General features: G+C 47.1%; 3 protein-coding genes across 9 annotated transcripts; 1 reads left to right on the top strand and 2 right to left on the bottom strand.

Annotated features, from left to right (window-relative positions):
• Positions 1 to 2,088: 2,088 nt before the first annotated feature.
• On the bottom strand, positions 2,089 to 4,791 carry LOC147161246 (uncharacterized). Its single transcript, XM_086057916.1, has 5 exons — positions 4,602 to 4,791; positions 4,138 to 4,186; positions 3,025 to 3,059; positions 2,819 to 2,945; positions 2,089 to 2,359 (listed from the first exon to the last, which is right to left on the bottom strand). Exons 2-5 carry the CDS (start codon positions 4,184 to 4,186, stop codon positions 2,214 to 2,216), a joined length of 357 nt encoding a protein of 118 aa, XP_085914042.1. The 5' UTR covers positions 4,602 to 4,791; the 3' UTR covers positions 2,089 to 2,213.
• Positions 4,792 to 4,943: 152 nt separating this feature from the next.
• apbb3 (amyloid beta (A4) precursor protein-binding, family B, member 3) lies at positions 4,944 to 9,091 on the bottom strand. 6 transcript variants are annotated; one of them, XM_086057906.1, is made up of 14 exons: positions 8,774 to 9,091; positions 8,173 to 8,342; positions 7,824 to 7,873; positions 7,715 to 7,760; positions 7,248 to 7,403; positions 7,045 to 7,172; positions 6,858 to 6,863; positions 6,636 to 6,750; positions 6,371 to 6,440; positions 6,209 to 6,292; positions 5,996 to 6,105; positions 5,826 to 5,873; positions 5,430 to 5,615; positions 4,944 to 5,309 (listed from the first exon to the last, which is right to left on the bottom strand). In XM_086057906.1, the coding sequence occupies exons 1-14, from the start codon at positions 8,820 to 8,822 to the stop codon at positions 5,088 to 5,090; spliced, it is 1,440 nt and encodes a 479-aa protein (XP_085914032.1). In that variant the 5' UTR covers positions 8,823 to 9,091; the 3' UTR covers positions 4,944 to 5,087. The 6 variants fall into 6 exon arrangements, with proteins under 6 accessions (XP_085914032.1, XP_085914033.1, XP_085914034.1 ...); XM_086057907.1 differs by having other exon boundaries at positions 5,430 to 5,612; XM_086057908.1 differs by having other exon boundaries at positions 7,248 to 7,400.
• A 342-nt stretch (positions 9,092 to 9,433) lies between these two features.
• Positions 9,434 to 12,172, top strand: sra1 (steroid receptor RNA activator 1). Of its 2 annotated transcripts, XM_086057913.1 has the most exons (7): positions 9,434 to 9,777; positions 10,024 to 10,128; positions 10,322 to 10,360; positions 11,253 to 11,330; positions 11,422 to 11,582; positions 11,657 to 11,765; positions 11,837 to 12,172. In XM_086057913.1, exons 1-7 carry the CDS (start codon positions 9,753 to 9,755, stop codon positions 12,010 to 12,012), a joined length of 693 nt encoding a protein of 230 aa, XP_085914039.1. In that variant the 5' UTR covers positions 9,434 to 9,752; the 3' UTR covers positions 12,013 to 12,172. The 2 variants fall into 2 exon arrangements, with proteins under 2 accessions (XP_085914039.1, XP_085914041.1); XM_086057915.1 differs by lacking the exon at positions 10,322 to 10,360 and having other exon boundaries at positions 9,437 to 9,777.
• Positions 12,173 to 12,271: the final 99 nt, after the last annotated feature.

Below are 12,271 nucleotides of genomic sequence, written 5' to 3'. Positions count from 1 at the left end.
TACTCACACTGCCCCCCCACCCCACAACCAACCTCCCAGAACAGAACGGCGTGTCACAGAGAAAATGAGCCATGCACCTTTGCTTATGAGCTGGATAGCCGTGTGTGTGACGGCTATGACAGGAAGTGCTGCTGCGGGCGACAGGAAGCAGCTGACAAACGTCTGCTGAAAACACGCACGCGCTGGCAAACGCACGACCCAATAATACTTGGCATCATCATCACAATAATGTGAGCAATTCTCCTTGAATCATCATCATCATCATCGTCAGACAACAAAGACGACACTCCGACTTGTTTGCTCCGCTCGCGTTGCTAGCTGAGCAAAACTCCCCGCCCCTGAACAAACGGCGCCAAAATCAGTCAAAAGGTAAGACGTCCGGACCCTCGTTGAAATGAATGACAGAAATGATTCAATATGTCCGGCTAAACAGCTGCATCTCCGACATGCTGATGAGTAGCAACGGCGAAGCCCGGCGAAGCCCGGCGAAGCCCGGCGAAGCCCGGCGAACTCTTCGGACTTACGATTTTGTTCACGTGCTTCATCTCGCATTTGATTGACGAGACACAAAACTCGAGAGCGCTGTTGGAGGAACCCTGCAGTCATCATCATCATCATCTTCATCCTCTTCATCATCATTCAATTTCACCATCATCTTCATCATCATCTTCATCATCATCATCATCATCATCCTCTTCATCATTACCACCACCATCATCATCATCATCATCATCACCATTTGCACCATCATCTTCGTCCTCCTCTTCTTCATCCTCCAATTTCACATCAACATCTTCATCCTTCTCATCATCCTCCACTTGATCATCACCATCATCATCGTCATCCTTTTCATCATCATCATCATCATCATCACTATCATCTTCATCCTACTCATCATCATCATCACCATCATCTTCATCCTCCTCTTCATCATCATCATCATCACCACCATTAGCACCATCATCTTCATCCTCTTCTTCATCCTCCTCTTTCTCATCAACATCTTCATCATCATCATCATCACCATTAGCGCCGTCATCTTCATCATTATCTTCATCCTACTCATCATCACCGTCATCATCATCATCATCATCTTCATCCTCCTCTTGATCATCACCGTCATCATCATTTTTATCCGCCTCTTCATCAAGGGCATCATTATCACCATCATCTTCATCTTCCTCCTCCCTCTTCATCATCATCCCGACTTCCTCTTTCACATTTTCCTTCCCCGGGGCCATTCGCGTTATCACGGTCTCACTTCCTGTTTATGGAAGTTCCTTATGTTTAACATCATCATCATCATCATCAACTTCATCCTCTTCATCATCATCATCATCGTCGTCATTATCCCGGCTTCCTTTTCCCCATTTTTCCCTGCCGGGGGCCACTCTTGTTATGATGCTCGCGCTTCCCGTTTGAGGAGGTTTCTCGTCTTCATGGTCTTCATCATCTCCTTCTTCATCGTTTTCATCATCCTCATCATCTTCGTTGTCGCCTGCAGCAGTACAGCTGTGCATTAGTTGACCTCCGACCTGCAGTGGCTGATCCCCGCTGTGCACAAACATGTTGTGAACAACAGTGTGCACGTGTGTGTGTGCGTGTGTGTGCGTGGGGGGGGGGGGGGGGGGGCAGCATACGACGGTCCCAGTGGACCTCGGAGGCGACATGAGAGTAGCAGCTGGGCCAAGCAATAATGTGTGTGCGTGTGTACTCATGAGATTTGTTGATTCCCATGAGATCGTGGGAGAGAGAGGAAGAGGGCGAGTGAGCGTCTAAATATGTGAACACAACATTGTCAACAAGCTCCCAGTTACTCGCTTATTATTGATGATTGATGGTTGTTTTTATTTATGTATTTGTTTATTTCTTTATTTAGAAAAAAAAATATTATTAGTATTAGTACGATAGTCCTTTCTTTAGCTTATTTCCACAGTAATGCTCCTCCAGCCACCCATTTGATGGTGTGCTGGCGCCCCCTGTGGTCAATTTTATATTATTGAAACAGTCAAGTGAAAGAATGATACGACGCATTCTTTACCACAACAATGAATTTATACTTTAAAAAAAAAAACTGTTAACATCAAAGTATTTTAGTAGTTTATTACTTTGCAGGGTTATACGTGACCAGTAAAGTGACGTGGATGTGACATCATCATCATCATCGTCATCATCATCGTTATCATAGTAACAAACCAGATGAAGTCGAAAGGTCAGAGGTGACGCGTCAGTACGTCACACAGACAGCAACAACATAGAAGGGTGGAGCACGCCGACAACAACGACCTCAAAGCTCCGCCTCCGCTGCCACCGCCCATGCCGTGATGGCTCGCACCCTCGTTCTGGTCGACCACATACACTGGAACACAAATTATGCGTTTTTTATGTACAGTATTTACTTTGTAGGCCTACGTTAAAATTAGGGATGACCGAGTACCTGCTTATTCCCGGACTTATTACAAGGTATCGGTACTCGCCATAGTGGTCGATACCAGTTGCGCTCTTGTGGTTGATTTACGATTTCTTTCACAATTTACAATCAAACACTTACTTAATTGGATTTTTATATGTATGTATATATATTAGGGGTGTCAAAATTAGTGCATTCATTTTTAATTATTAAGGCAATAAATATAACAAGACTTTTTATCATGTAAGCCCAACCACGAATTGCCAAAATCAGAAACGAATTGCCGAGCCCTTAAAATGACTGGCCTTTTTTAAAAGTGAATAAGCAGAGGGTCAGATAAAGAAATAAATAAAAAAAACAGGAATGATCTGAAATAGGTGAAGGCCGAAATGTGAAAATGCAACCGACCAGTGTGCTTGGGTGGGCCCCCGTAGGATTTGGACGCGTAGCCTTGGGGGCCGTCATAGAAAGGGGTGTGGTATCCAGGCGGGGTCACGTACTGCTGCGGTCCCTGGTAGTAGGAGGAGGGCGCCGCCTGCAACGGGCAGACGGTCAAACGGACGCTGACGTCATGAGGCATCGGCACACCAATGCCGCCTAATGCGCGCCCCTACCTGGTAAGGCGTGGCACCCGCGTAGCCTCCCAAGCCTGCACGGACGCACGGACGCACGGACGGACAATCACAAACATCATCAAAAATTTCAGCCACTGACAACGAGAGTCGGCGAATACAATTGTTGTCACTTTTAAGTCAAGCGCAGTTCCAATGTTGACATTTGTGTGCGATCCGAACTTGCACTCATCGGTGCAACATTCTACGACGGCTCGTCACCAAAAAGATCCCACAAATTCAGATTCAGAGATAAATTGTAGATTCCAAAAGCAAATCGAGCTTGAGTTTTAGTGCCAGTTAATTAATTATAAATATTAGGCATGGGCAAGTACCAATGCCGAGTATTGTTGTCGGGCCGATACCTGGCCTTGTTCCAAGGCATCGCAACGGCAAAATGTAATCATTTGAAAGAACAACATATATAATAATAATAATAATGCATCAGATATCCCAACAGCATTTTTTTCTTAAAAATGCATGAAATGAACTTGTAAATTTTCTATTATTATTATTATTATTATTATTATTATTATGTTTCTAATTTCTAGTTCATGGTTGTAAAACAGATGTAATCAAATATTATACAGTGGAAACCTTAATCCATTCTCAAAAGTGTGACTAAAACCGAATGGAATGCAATTCAAAGCAACATTTGGGCAACATCCTGTCAAAAGTCAGGCCTTCAAAATAAGAGCACATCGATAAGTGGTTTGTGCTGTGACTGTGAATTAATTAAGCTACCATATATGCCCACAAATAGTGTGGTGAAACTTTATTGTACTGTGTGCTTTTATTTTGAAGGTCTGCTGTTTGAAAGTATGTCATCCGTCGATGTCGCCGGGCAGACCAGGAAGGTTATTGCCTTAAATTGTTCGTAAGAGTTTGCAATGCGGAACACGCCTTGCTGGCTGTTGAAGCTTTCTTACACAACCGTAAGAAATACTTCCGATGAATGTGCATCAATTCTGGGAGATAAAAGGCCGAGTCACTTGCTATTCGTACCAAAACGAAAACTGAGACCCAATTTGAATTTGGCAAAAATTGAATTGTACAAAAAATGATCACATGAAAATCCATCCATCCACACAAAACTTTGGACCAATCCGTACACACCTTGGGCCAGTGGAGGCGGGGCATACGGGGGTGGGTGGTCGGCATTCATCTGGAAGGACACAGATGATGTCATGGATGACGTCAGGGTGACACGCTCGCTTATTATGGGACGACGGCGAGCGAACAATGCTGCGCTGTCAGACGCGCATAGCAGCACTAATCAAATTGAGGCGCGTTACCGCGGCAACCACCTATCCTCACACTGTTGATTGTTTGGCGGACAACACTCTGAAAAGACGTAAATATATAAAAATATGGATCATACATACATACATATATATATATATATATATATATATATATATAGTGCCTTGGAAGTTTTTGTGAGGCGCAAAATGACTTTTAAGTTCAAATTTTATGCATTCCCAAACATTTGATCAAATATTTGACATTAAAATGTAAACATCAATGTTTGGATCAAACAAGTTAGCGCAAGAAGAAGAAAAAGAAGAAGAGCAAGTTACCTTCACGCTCAGCCGCACGTCCAACGTCAACGCTCGCTCTCGGACAGACTCACGTGGCCTTGGGGGAGGTCACAGCTTCCCTCCCTCCCTCTTTTCCTTCTTCCTTCCAACCTCCCTCCAGTCTTTTCTTGCTCCAAATGCTTTCAATAATTATGTATTATTGTATTTGCATATAATCCGTGCTGGGAGGGTTCCTTTGGACCACAATATTAAAGTAAAGTAAATTGAATATTTATGGGCTGGTCACCAGTCAATTTCAGGTCACACACGGACAAACAAGGGCTTTCATACTGTATATGTTGTTTTCGTGACATCACTTCCTCCGAATAAAGCGCGAGTGCATCCAGTCAGACCAACATTGTATTTATTTCCTCAGTGAGCATCCGCGACACGGATCATGTGACCACTTGACCACGTGTTGGCGGTCGGCAGCAAGTCCAACCCGAGCTCTTCTGATTGACTGTCCTCCATTTTGTGGCGGCGCCGTTATGAGGAGGCGGCCTGTTTGTTGCGGAAGGTGTCAAAGAAGGCCATCATGCCTCTGCGAGCGCCCGCGCCGCTGCTATGGCCGCCATTTCCCTTCCAGGGCGACACATTGAAAGCGGCGCCATCCATGGAGTTGGCGCGTTTAACTTTGGGCGCAGTGGCGTGCCAAAGTCGGCTCCTGGGCGGCGGCGTCTGAGCCACCAAACACTTCTGATACTGAACCTGAAAGGACCACGCGTCCATTATCAGTGGTGGTAAATAATAATATAATATAAATATATTCAGATCCTCCCTGATGAACAGTAATGCTAAACTAGACTAAGCTAAGCTACATTAGCTTACCATGCACGCTGCCTGGACGGCCTCGGACAAGAGGCCGGCGTCCGGCTCGCACCAGAAGACGTGACATTCGAAACGCTGCCGGCCGCCGTCCACGATGACGGCAAAGGTGCGACTGTCCTGACCGACGCCCAGGAAGCTGAGGAAACGCACTTGACACGCCCACACTGGCTCCTCCCCTTCCTGCTGCTGCACATAAAAGTTGCATCATATTTTTAAAAAAAAGTACATCAAGGTAGCACAGGAGGTCGTATCAAAATAAAGTGTTCCTTAGACAAAATGTTTCACTTTGTTGTATCAAGTTGTATCAGAATGAAAAAGCAAGTCTTGCTGGGTAACACAGAAAGTTCAAAATAAAACAAGAAAGAACAAGAAAATATCAAAATAAAACAAGTTTACCTGAGACACATACTGAAAGTTGTCCCAGATTTTTTTAAGTCCACCTTTCTATAAATAAAATATATTATAGAAACAGGAAGTTGAAGCAAAAAAACAACAAGAACCAAAACTACACAATCTGTATGAGACATAAAAAGTATAAGTGATTGGTTTTTTTTTTTTAAGTGTACCTTAAAGACCGACAGGAAGTTGTCGGTCACGTGGATGACAGTTGCCTCCCACTCATGGCGGTGGGTGGAGTTCATGATGCTCTCGATGGCCAAGTTTAACACCTCCATGCCTGCAACATACAAATGCACGCACGCACGCACGCACGCACATGCAGCGAGTGATTCAAAAGGGGGCGTGGTCCAGGCCGTCATGTGACGTTGGCGTCGGGTTACCCATGGCGCGGGACACGGCCAAGTTTCCGACGTAGTGGACATCAAACTTGTGGACGCCCTCAAGCCCCGCCTCCAGGAAGTCCACTGAAAGACACATGTAAGGAGGAGGGGTCAGCGGACGGGCGGCCAATCAGAGCGGAGCGGGCGAAGTTGACCTGTCACCTTGCCGGGGCAGGTCCTCGGGCGAGATGCTGTCCATGGAGAGAGAGCGAAACGTCTGGTGGGAAATCATCTGAGAACGCCAACGGGGTGACATCATCATCTTGTGGCGCTGCACTTAAATTCGTTTACTCATTCGCTACTCCCGAATCAAAAAAATCGTTTTGGAAAACTACTTGGGTGCCATGCCGTGCGAGTGAGACAAATCATGGCGTGTGACGTCATGATCACGGTGTGGGCAGCGTGTGGCGGCTCAGGTGCGACTGACCTGCGAGCACATGCGATGCAGCGCGGTGGCAATGGCCTTGGCGGGCGCGTCGCAGCGGAACACGTGACACTTGAGCACGCAGCTGCCTTTGTCCGCCGCCACGAAGGCAAAGTCCCTGAGGGCAAGCACACGCGTGCGCGCACCGGCCGGCGGCCATCTTTGTTTACCTTTCGCCACCTGCACCACCGCGTCGAGTGCTGTGTATGTGTGTGTGCGCGTTACCTGTCCCTGCCAGGTGGGGGCGTGGCGGCATTCAGAGAGACACACGGTGATCAGTGACATGTTAGCTTAGCACAGTGATATTAGCTTCGCTTTTCTTAGCATCAAAAGCCAAGCAGGTGCTCTTTTTCGTGGTGAAAAAAGGAGGACAGGTGAGACAGTGACGGTAGCTTCCTCCCGATTGGCTCACCTGCCGTTGTTGCTGCCCACCCCCCACACGCGGATGTTGATAATTGGCTGACAGTACAAGGGGGTGTGGTCTAACGGGTCCACAAGTGTTAGCGTGTCCCGCTTCAGAAGCAGCCTCATCTCGCGCCCCTGCAGGCAGGCAGACAGACAGACAGGTGTCCGTCGCGAATACGGGACAGACAGACAGGTGGAGCCGCGTCTCACCTCCCCCAAGACCCCCGACGCATCTGAATGTCCGGGGGGGACTCCGCAGCCAGACAGCTGCTGGATGACGTTGCCCACCACCAGGCTGCTGTGACCCGGGGACAAGTCGTCCTCTTCCACCTGCAGCCAACCCAGCGAGCGCACCGAGAAGCACTGCTGGACAGACGGAAGATGGACAGACAGGAACATGGTCCGATGGAGGGACGGACAAACGTGTAGACGGACAGACAAATGGATTAACGTGAAGGTAGATGGACAAGATGACATACAAATATGAAGATAGACAGACAGATGTAATGATGGACAGAAAGACAGACAGACGCAAAGATGGACAAATGGCCGGACAGACAGACGTGACAATGGACAGATTCGGAGAGAAAGGAGGGCACACAGAGGAGATGAAATTAGATTAAGCCGAGATTAAATGTGATGCACGTGTGTGTGTGTGTATGCGTGTGTGGTCATACCTGTGAGCTGTTGTCATGGTGACGGGGGTCATCGGATCTCCAAGACCTACAAACCACAACAAAAACACATTGTGTGCACACCGTGTGTGCATGTGTGTGTTTGTGTTACCTGGTGTCAGGTGGGACTGCACTGCAGCCTGGCGGTCCTTGGTCATCACTCTAAGAGCAAACATCACCAAAGAAGAATTTGAAGAAAACAAAGCAGAAGTTCTACCTGACAGGAAGTTGTATCAAAATTAAACAAGACCGCCACAGACAGGAAAGTGAATCCAAATACATCGACGAGTCCAACTGGCACACAGAAAGAAAGTGATATCCAGATCAAACAAGACGGGAAGTTAGAACAACAAAAAACGAGTCCATCTGGGACACAGAAGAAAATAAAAGATGTTCACCCGAGATACAGACGAAAGAACCGTCCCAAGGACACAACACAACAAGAGAAGAAGAGTTCATACCTTCGTATCAGGCTGCGGCAGCGTCGGCTTCCCGTCAAGGCGGGGGTGTTGCCACTGGGTGGCGCCGGTGGGCACGTGCCAGTAGTAGGTGCCCGTGGAGTCGTGGATGGTCCTCCAGCCAGAGGGAAGGTCCGGGTCCAACAGAAGGTTCTGGTCGGTCCAGATGTTGTCTAACGCACACAGGAACATCAAATGTGACATCAAAGTCAGTGTCTGCCACTAGATGGCAACAGCGAGCTTCACAACATCGGTTCACCTCACAGTCAAAGTTGTGCTACAATTGTGTTTTCTGTTTTGGATCCGACTTTTTTCCTCATACCTCAGCATGTTGTTTCTGATTCGCCTTTGCGTTAGCATCTCGCGCGTGTCCCATGATCGCAAATCAATCACACACACAACAGGAAGTGGCTGAAGAGGCTTTAATAATTAATAAAGAGGCGCAGACAGGAAGTGCAGCAGGAGAGGTTTCTTTTCCTCCTCATCTTCATCTTCTTCTCCTCCCTTAGCTTCAATTTTACTTTGAAAACCACAGCAGGTGTGTGTGCGTTTCCTGTAAGTCTTGTTGGCGTGTGAGAAAGTTGATTTAACGAAAAGCTCTTACCATCACAGTTGACAATGATGATGGCCAACATGTAATCCTTGCCCATCATGGCTCCACTCAGCCGCTTGCCCTCCAGAGTGCACACACGCTGCACACACACTCATAGGCCCGCACGCACACACACACGCAAACTCATAAACCTGCACACACACACGCACACACATAAAATGGATGAAGGTCCTTCAAGTTCTCTGCATGTCTTTGTTTCCACGGCAACAGCATCAGTCTTGTCCTTGTGTGATGGTGTCTTCTTGTCTCACTGATGGAGGAGGCACTACCACTCCCTCCCGCTCTCCTCCCTCACGATGACGTCAACAGTGCCCCGTGTTGGCACCTCCTTCCGGTGACGTCAAAGGCGCACGGTTCTCGCTCCTCCTTCTGATGACGTCGTGCCACCGCCGCGTCAACTCCCCTTTTTTCCTCAAAATCCTGAGCGGAAAGTTTTTGCTTTTTTTTTTTAAAGAAATTGTTGGGTTACAAATGTGAATGTGAAAATGTCGGAATCTTTGGAGACGAAAAACGTTTTTTTTTTTTTTATTGTTTTTAAAAACCGTTCAGAACATAGTTAATTATGTTTAGAGGGTGTATTTTTACATTAAAGTGATTTAAAAAAAAAAAAATGTAAAATCGTTTTTCTGTTGATTGTTGTATGCGGAGTACTTTACGGCAGACAGACGACACTTTACGGCACTCGCTACACTCTGCTAATCTGGTTGCATCGACAATAAATATTAGGCTCTTTCAAACGTTGAACTAGTTCAAAAATAACTTTGCCTAAATCCAAATGACATTGAATCTTTTTTTTTTTACAACATGACCAGTCGTCGCACATTGAGGAGAATCCTAGTGCACCGGAGAATTACTTAAGATAACGCTAGCACCGATTAGCACTGCGCTGGTGTCATCGAGGACTGCCTCCTAACCCGGAAATAAAACAACCGGTTATCTTGGCGTTTCGTCTCCTCAACTTTGACACATAATGGAGGATATGTACGTCAAACCAGGTAAGAAGGCTAAGAATATGAAGTAAATTAGCAAATACGTAAGATGTTCTGTCGCGCTAACAGATAGCTAGCAGCTATCCTGACACGTCACAGTCGATGTGTTGCCATTTAGACAGTACGGCACAAGTCTGGTCTTATTTAAGACTTAAGACCGTGTGGAAGTTTAATTATATATCCCACGGAACGCAGTAATTCACAACGTTTCTTGTCTATTGTACGTGTAAGTATGAACGTGTGGTCGTCCAGGTAACCAGGAACGAGGATGGAACGACCCCCCTCAGTTCTCCTACGGCCTCCAGACGGCCCGCACGCCACAGAAGAATGTCCTGAACAAGAGGCCCACGCAACCAGGTCTCATAACGTTTCTTGTACAAATAGAGCGTTTGTCACACGACACTTGTGTGGTGGGTCTGGTAACGTATTGTGGTGGACATGTCTACAGTCAGCACATTATGTGTGTTGTCGTTGTACTCGGTGTTGTCGTGGCCCCTTGAGAAGTGGGTATACGCTCAATGGTCACCTTTTTCTTTTCTTTTTTTTAAAGCAGTCCACAAAAAACGTCCTGTTTTGGAAGCGGTGACACGTAAGAATAAAAAAATCTGTCATTTGTACTTGTGCAGAATCTTCAACTATTTGTCCCCATGTGTTTTAATTCACCGAAATTTAAATCTCAAGTGCCTGCCGATAGCAACTTAACCAGAGCATGTAGTTAGCGTGTAACCGTCAGCCTCCACCGCAGGAATCGAATCCGCGTCGCGACCAAGTCTCCCGTGTACGAGGGCAAACCGGTTCACTTGAGCTCAATTTCTGGGTCACTGTCGTGGCTCAGGGGGAGCATTTGAATGATAGTTTTCCTCGACACGACCCGCCCTACTCTGCCTCCGATTGGCTCATCAGTCCTCATGCTAAAAGTTAGCCAATCTCATCAGCGTCGTCAGCGGGTACCAGCCAATTAGAGGCAGAGGAGGTCGGCCATGGCTGAACGGTGCGTCAGGGGCAATTTAGAAGTGGGTTTACTCAATGCTGACTGAAAAAGAAGTGCCGGCGTATACCCAGGACTAGACCACTGATTGTACTGTTAGTTCAAGCTTTGTGAATGTGCAATGATGTACACTTGTGTTGTTAGTCACAGTGAAGACCACCGTGCTCGTATGCAGGGCAAAATGGTTCATCACAAGTATTTGCATGAATACTAAAATCACAATTAATAATCACAATCAAGTAAGGGAAACCAATTTTTCTGCACTACTCTCCCGCACACAATATGTAAGTAATTTTAAATAAATGTACCATGATTTTAGAATAAATGATCATTTAAAAAAACAAAACAATAAATTAACCAATCATTTTGAATAACTAACCGAATGGCTAACAATATATTCTCGTAAATTACTTTTTTAGGCAGGTGAATGAAACCTTAAGAATACTTAGTTTCTCGTCATGATTGTCTTTTCTATGATCGTATCGGTCAATAGACGCCACAGCCCCACCGACCACGCCACATTCCAGCCCTTCAGGTCCACCGCCATGTGGCTTGGCCCCGCCTCCTGCAGGTCAGCCCCCGCTGCTTTTGTTGGAGCCAAATCACGGATGTTGTTGTCACGCGGCACAAAACGTCTCCTCGCACATCTTTTGTTTATAAAGGCCGCGCGCCCGACTGGAAGACCACGCCTCCCGCAGCCGCCGCGGGGCCGGTAAGCATTCAGGGCAACGAGGACCGAGGCCAATCGGAGGCCGAGCCTGACGTGGAGAGCGCGGTGGAGGTTTTGGAGCGAGCGCTGGCCGAGTGCAGACGGGACGTCGCGGTGAGTTGCGTGACCCATTGATGATGTCATCAATGATAGGTTGAGTTCGAACGTGAGGTTTGTTGTTTGCGCAGCCTCAGGTGTGTAACGACGTGGAAAAGAGACTCCGCCTCTTTAAGGACAGCTGGACATCGGGTCGACTGAGTCTCCCCGTGAGGAGACGCATGACCGCCTTGTCTGGAGGTTGTGCGTCCGTCTGACTGACTGTCGTGGTGCCTGCTTTTTTTGTGACTGTCGCACGTGTGCGTCTCCAGAACTGCAGGCGGGACGCTGGGACCAGGCCGATGAGATCCATCGCTCGTTGATGGTGGATCACGTGACGGAGGTCAGCCAATGGATGGTCGGCGTGAAGCGACTGATCGCAGAGACCCGAAAGCTGCATGAGACGCCCCAGGTCTCGTCAGACCACATGGACGCCTGTCAGTCGTGACCTTTGACCGAATGACGGTGACTTGGGGTCAAAACTGTGGAGGAGGGAGAATGCTGTTGCCATAGCAACCATCCAGCTACCGACCAATCAGAGTCCTTTACTACCAAGTTTAATTGTTTTTTTTCTGGACGATGATAATAAAAAAATATATATATGACGACGTCAAAAGTGTCACTGATGACTTTTATCCTCTCAAACAATTTATGTGTGGCCTGCAAGGACCACGTTTGACCAGCAGGGGGTGGCAAAGGTTTATTTG

This window comes from Leptonotus elevatus, chromosome 16 (genome assembly GCF_054856555.1).
Source record: "Leptonotus elevatus isolate MCC_2025b chromosome 16, RoL_Lele_1.0, whole genome shotgun sequence".
NCBI lineage: Eukaryota > Metazoa > Chordata > Actinopteri > Syngnathiformes > Syngnathidae > Leptonotus > Leptonotus elevatus.
Note: the sequence above shows the minus strand (reverse complement) of the source record. Positions and strands in the feature narration are given on the sequence as shown.